At 41.6% G+C, this 6,733-nt stretch overlaps 1 protein-coding gene across 1 annotated transcript in view; it reads right to left on the bottom strand.

Annotated features, from left to right (window-relative positions):
- FGF14 (fibroblast growth factor 14) overlaps positions 1–2,023 on the bottom strand; it is a 589,987-nt gene extending 587,964 nt beyond the window's left edge. The window contains exon 1 of the mRNA XM_005858188.2: positions 1,006–2,023. Coding sequence (XP_005858250.1) covers positions 1,006–1,213 — 208 coding nt within the window. The 5' untranslated portion in view covers positions 1,214–2,023. The remainder of the gene's footprint in view (positions 1–1,005) is intronic.
- Between the last annotated feature and the right edge of the window lie 4,710 nt (positions 2,024–6,733).

The following is a 6,733-nucleotide window of genomic DNA, read 5'->3' as shown; positions in this document are numbered from 1 at the left end:
CCAGCCCCTCTGTGCCCAAGCTTCTCGCCAGTGTGCCGCCGCCTCCACCACGCAGCCCTCCGGCCTGGCCTCCCTGGGCTGCTCTCCCGCAGCTCCGCGGCCTCCCCGAAACACCTCAGACAGAAATACCAGACAGCGAACCCGGGTACCCAACTCCTCGAATCACCTGCATTTGCATTTCTTATGTAATGTACTGCAAGTTTCCCAGTTGGAGCCCTTTGGAATGGGGGCGCAAGATCACCGGAGGCTGAAACGGGGACTCGAGGCCGCCCGGCTCCCACCCAGGGGACCCCGACGTAGGGCTGTGATTCTGCTTTGTAAAGGGGGGTTTAATTACATACATTAGGGGGGACCGAGCTAGTCTTCTCGGTCTGGAGTCCCCCCCAGCCATAGAAGCCCTGCTCAAGTATTCCCAGTAGCAGGAGGTGCGGGAGGCAGACCCGGGAATGAGTTAATACTCCGGCACCGGGAGCAGGAGGGGGAGGGAGGCGGGGGCTGACGGAGGAGCGGGGCGTGAGGGAGGGGGCATCTTTTACTTTGAGTAGAGGTGATGGGGTGGCGAATATTGTGCAAGCTAATCAGAAAGTCTAGAGCAGGTTCCGGGCACGGAGCTACGTCCCTGAACCTGCAGCAGAAGTAAGGAGAGCTCGCGGTTCTTTTTTCCTGGCAACTACGGAAGCTTCATCTGCCTCGGGCAGAACCTTGAGCCAAACCCCTTCCATTCCACCAAACATCGGCAACCAAATACATTTTTTAAAAAAAGTTTCCTCCTCCCTCCTCCTGATGGATGGTGTCACACAGCCAAGAGAAGCTGATAATGGTGTTCTGGCTCACCGACCGATCCAGCTGTTACTTGTTTATCCATGCAACACCTCTACATGCAACACTGTCCTGGTTCCTTCTCTGTCTCCCTTGCCTTCCTGCATAGCAGAACTGCAGATCTAACCGTGAGCAACAGACAGGTTATTATGAGGAAAAGCATAACACGATGCATGTTTTGCTTACCAGTTGGGTTCTTGTTTTTCTTAAGACTCTTGCCACAAAGACACTGCAGCATATGCGTTCCTTTGCTGAAAATGTTCCAAAGAAACCACATTGATTTGGGCGAAAAGCAATCCAGCAGCTTAGACACCCTGAGAAAGAAGAGATCCTTGTGGTTGCATAATAATAATTTGAAATCAGTTCTTCTGAAGAGGGGCACCGGTTTTACCATAGGAAAAACGATAATATTCCGAATCTTCTCCCAGTTTTTTCCCCTCACGTGGTATATTTCTTTGAGACTTCTCAGTGATTGTTTTTTTTCGGCCAGGATGAATGATTTATCTCTCCGGATCACCACTGGGTTATTACCAAAGGGTTGGGGGAAAAGTCCTTTTTCAGCATGAAGCCAAACAAAAAAGCAAAGAAATCCCAACTGAGCTCAGAACTAATCAGGGAGAACAGTAATGCACAAAAGATCGCCAAAGAGAAAACCATAGCCTTTACTTGATCGCTATGAGGATGGGTGGGTCTGCAGAAGGCGAAGCAGGATTCATCTCAGTGAGAGAGGACTGCCATTGTGTAGTCCCTAGGAGAGAAGGGGGGGAACCAAAGGAGAGAGAGAAAGAAAGGAAAAAGAAAGAAAAAAGGAAAAAAAAACCACCGGTACACACACTCACACACCAATACCACCTCCGAGATTGAGTCTGACAGCCGAAGACACAGCCTCCCAGTGTCGATTTTTTTTGTTTTTATAATCAATCGCCAGTGCCCAGTGGGATCGGATTGAACCTGCAGTTCTCAAATCACCACGAAGAAAAGATGCAAATCTAGGTGCCCCCTCCCCTGGTCAGGCCGGCAGCAGGTAGAGAGCGCCACAGATCCCCTTCCTCCTTCTTCTCACTCGCCCAGTTCCCCACCGCGGTGAGCATGAGGAAAACCTCCCCTCCGGATTCCTCGCCCAGTCTCGGCTGTGAGTTACTGGCATTAGAGGGAGGAGGAGGAGGAGTTGAAGTTTGCATTGAAAAGACTGGCTTTCCATGACGTAGCCACGTGCTTTCAGGCCCGTCACCAGTGAGATGCTTCCACCCGCCCAGGGAGGGCAGTGTCACTGCAGTCTGTCCGCTAGTTCCCCTCCTGAAGTCCCCCAACCGCCCGCACCGGCCCCAGCCTCGGACCCTCTCCCTCCTCTGCCCAGCGTGAGGAGGCTTGCTGGTGGCTCTAGGAGCCATCTAACAGACCTTTCTGTTAAAAGTGAATTTGGAAAAGAAAAATGAACAATTATAATAAGTAAACCTTAAAAAAATACATAAGGGTTGGGGGGGGGGGACTTAAAGAGAAACAGTAGTTTAATACCACTCTTCACAGCTTACATTAGTTCCACCTTATCTTTTCAACAGCAGCATCTAAACCATTAAGGAAAACTCACGTTCCTTTAGTTCGTATTATTGGAATCCTACTTAACGTGCTGTTTGGAAAATATAAACTAGACATAGGGCAAATATGTACTTGCAGAAGCAGCCTGTTAAAAGGGCAACCACTGAAATCTAGGTGGTAAGATGTGTTTTGGTAGGGAGGGCCATATGTACATGGGAAATAGTATGCCTTTTCTAGACAATTAATTCATTATCATCAAATAATTTTTTGAACAGAAAGCACTCTGCTTAAATCACACCCTAATTCATTGCTTGTTTCTATAACCATTAATTGAACATTAAATTCACCCTTATTCACTTCTCATCTACGCTAATATACAACCTTGTTATCAGCCACCACAATCTAACCTAACAAAATGGGCAAATATAAACCAGCTCCCTACTTTCCCAGAAAAATAAAAAGATTTAGGGCTGTTGTTTTATTTTATCTTATTTGGGGAAACAATGCTATGCACAAAAATAGCACAAACTGTTACAAAGAATAAATAACAAACCCCATGTACTCACCACTCAACATTAGTACATGTTAACATGTCATCATATCTGTGAACTGAGGAGTTTGGGAAAGTAAAATTACCCACTCTCACTCTTGGTAGGTAAATGAATTAAAGTTATTTCAGCTTATTTCCATTTCTATAGGAAAATTGACATAAAATTTTAAAATATATATGTAGAAGCTCCATTTTACTATCAAAATATTAAAAATGCTTCTACTCCATAGGATTTCAAACTATCTTATAAACAAATAGATGCAGACTTGTTTTGTTGAGAATAAATTGAAGAAATTGATTTTGAAGAAAATTAACGCCTCAGTTATCAAAAAAAAAAAAGAAATTGTAGTCAATAACTTCCTCACTGCTATAGTTTTCTAATATTCATGAGACATTTTGAGATGCCAAAATGTGCATCCAATATCTGGAACCCGTTTGGGAAACATCGGTCAATTTTAGATAAGGTAGAAAGGGAAGTTAAAACAAGTAAATTCTATTTAAGTAAAGGAAACAGCAAGTTAAATAGTGATGGCCTCAATGTGCCAAAAGAATCATGTCATAGCTTAAAAGAATTACTATGATTAACTGGAATCTAAATAAAGTTTGGGAAGTAAAGAAAGAGGAAATACTAAGTGTTTATGAATTTAATGACAAATGACTTAGGAGAAGAAGGATGAAAAGAATAGAATTCTTTTTTTTTTCTAAAGAGTAAAACTGGCATAGCATTGCCAAATAATTCGAATTATTTCTATATCAGTCCATCGGGGATAGATATCATATGCTGCTTCTATCACATGTTGGTGTCCAGTTCGGGGGCGAGGGGTTCTGGAATATCCCAATCTATTACCACTGGATATATTCCAGAGAAACAAATGGATAAAAAATATTCTCCATCTAGGTCTTTTGAACTCTCACATCTCTAAGTTTCCCTAAAAACTTGCTGAGTCCCCTGGGATATTTCACAAGTAAAATAAAATCTGGGGAGGTGTTCTGTAACTATTGGATCTTTTTGTATGCTAAGTTTATGTAAAGAGAGTATTTCTCAAACCAGCTTTTCTTGCATTTTCAAATTGAACTCTCTTTTCTACATTGTAACAGTAAATTTGATTCCTATTACAATAAAGAATGACTGCAGAAAGCTATGGGATGTTTTACTAGATATTGGTGGAAAGCTGATTACTTCTTTGTCCTAGTGACCAACATAAAAGGTAATTAACTGTGGCTACTACTTATTGAGATTCTATTATTCCAGGCTGTGCTTGTTGCTTCTCATCTTTTATGCTCTTTAAAGGAAGGAGAAATCTTTTATAATAATGTATGAAATTTCTATAATTCTTTTCTATACTTAGTTTACATAGGCTATTATTCACATTATTCAACAAACAAACAAATACCAAATTTTTTTGTCTAGAAAAGATGGCCTAATACTAATTCAGGTTACCGTTGGTCCAAAGGATGAAGGGTGATCCAAGAGTCAACCCAGGTTTCTGGGGGTCTCCGGTTTAAGGATGATCCTAAGATATTTATACTGACCTGAGTTTAGACCATTATTTAAGTTGTGTGGGTTTGGGGTTTTTTTTGAAGATATCAAACTATTTACTTACCCTTTGCCACACTACATTCAAATCAATATTAGATGGCAAAAAAATGAAAATTATCAGAAAGTAAATGTAAGCATTAGAATGCATGTAAGTAAAGATAGAATAAGGAAAGCCTCATGGTAACTGTAAAAATGAACAGTAAAATCTGTAGTATATATAGGTAGAAAAATCTTAAAACTATTTTCATAGGTTGAAACAAGATAAACCCAGTACTCATAATCGAGTTCAGTTAAAATTGAAACTTACCTTCAGCTATATCATAGTAAAGAGACCTAAAAATAAATGTAGTGGCCAGAATTCCAGGTCACAATAAAATATACATTTTAATTTAGGACATATAAATGTCTATGAGATTATCAAAATCTTTATGACTGTCTTAGCATGCTCTTTCTAATTGTCCCCAATAGTTACTCTTCTATTTTATTCTTCCTTTTAATAATAAAACCCCACCCCACCACAGTTTTGAAAGGGCTCATGGGTACCCAGATAGAAAATATAATTCCCAGCCTCCATTGCAATTTAAGTATGGTCATGTGACTATATTCTAACCAAAAAGATGAGAGCAAAAGTGACCCATTGAACTGCCTGGTCACATTCTTCAAAGGAAGTCTCTCTCTCTCTCTCCCTCTCTCTCTCTCTCTCTCTCTCTCTCTCATTAATAAATAAAAACAAGTAATTTTAAAAAAAAAAGTAATTTTTAAAGTATTATCACTTTAGTACCATTTGCTTCCTCTCCCCTTGTTCCTATATTGACTCATGGCATAGAAAACCTCTGCTCCTTTCTCCTGGAGGCAACAGTCTGGAAAGGTAACTCCGGTTCTTCTCTCTGCCCCCTCCCAGGTTCTCAATGAAGAAGGAATGATTTAAGTGGTCAACTCTAGCCCCTTCTTTTCTCTGTCTCTTGGGATCTGCCTACATGCAAAAAAAAAAAAGTTTTCATGATCCTCTGTTTCAGTTCCCCTCTGCACAAAGCATTGTGTGAGCCCTGGCCGGTGTGTCTCAGTTGGTTGAATCATCCTCCCATACACCAACAATTCGCGGGTTCGATTCCCGGTCAGGGCATATACCTAGATTGCAGGTTCGGTCCCCAGTTGGGATGCAAATGAGAAGTAACCGATCAATGTGTCTCTCTTCCTTCCTCTCTCTAAAAGCCAACGTACATGTCCTCAGGTGAGGTTTGAAAAAAAGCATTAGGTCAACCTTGAACCTACAGTCTATCTTCTAGAAACAGGTGTGGAGACCATTCTTTCTCTGAACTCATTATGGGAGACATCATCAGTACTTCACATATATCCTTTTCATCCTGCCTTATCAGTGTGCTGTGGTTGGCTTCCAGCTTCCAGTGTCTCCATCTCTGAACCTGAGGGATCTTTGTCCAAACCACGAAAGGCCCCTCTCTGTGCCCAGGCACTCACAGAGAAGCCTGAGAATGAACACTCCCTCAGAGAATGTTCCCATGACTAAACACCACAGCTTCCTTACCTTGTGGGAAGGAGAATGATGAGGCATGTGTTTTATATCCTTTCCCAGATTTTCCTTGTGGAATAAGACAGTCTCCCACCAGGATAGCTGGTTTATCAGCACACCATTGGCCCTCTCCCCTTCCCTATATCCATTCCCCACTCATCTACTATATTCTCTCCCTGAGAAACTACTTGTATTAGAACCTTTATCCTCCATGGAAACTCAAACCAAGACAGGGTTGAAGAGAGAAGACAGTAGCACTGGGTAAATGTGGGTACTCTCCAGCTTCAAACGCTTCCGTCAATGATTTTTGCAATTTCCAGATGTGGGGGAAGTATTTAGGGCAGTGGTTCTCAACCTTCCTAATGCCGCGACCCTTTAATACAGTTCTTCATGTTGTGGTGACCCCCAACCATAAAATTATTTTCGTTGCTACTTCATAACTGTAATTTTGCTACTGTTATGAATTGTAATGTAAATATCTGATATGCAGGATGTATTTTCATTGTTACAAATTGAACATAATTAAAGCATAGTGATTAATCACAAAAACAACATGAAATTATACATATGTGTTTTCCGATGGTCTTAGGCGACCCCTGTGAAAAGGTCGTTCGACCCCCAAAGGGGTTGCGACCCACAGGTTGGCGACCCACAGGTTGAGAAATGTTGACTTAGGGAGATCAATTCTATTTTTTTTTTTGCAATTTTTTTTCTTTGGTGATTAAGGTATTACATATGTGTCCTTATCTCCCCATTGCCC

This window comes from Myotis brandtii, unplaced genomic scaffold (assembly GCF_000412655.1).
Source record: "Myotis brandtii unplaced genomic scaffold, ASM41265v1 scaffold116, whole genome shotgun sequence".
Taxonomy (NCBI): domain Eukaryota; kingdom Metazoa; phylum Chordata; class Mammalia; order Chiroptera; family Vespertilionidae; genus Myotis; species Myotis brandtii.
The sequence above is the reverse complement of the archived record's forward strand: the minus strand, read 5'-3'. Positions and strand labels throughout refer to the sequence as shown.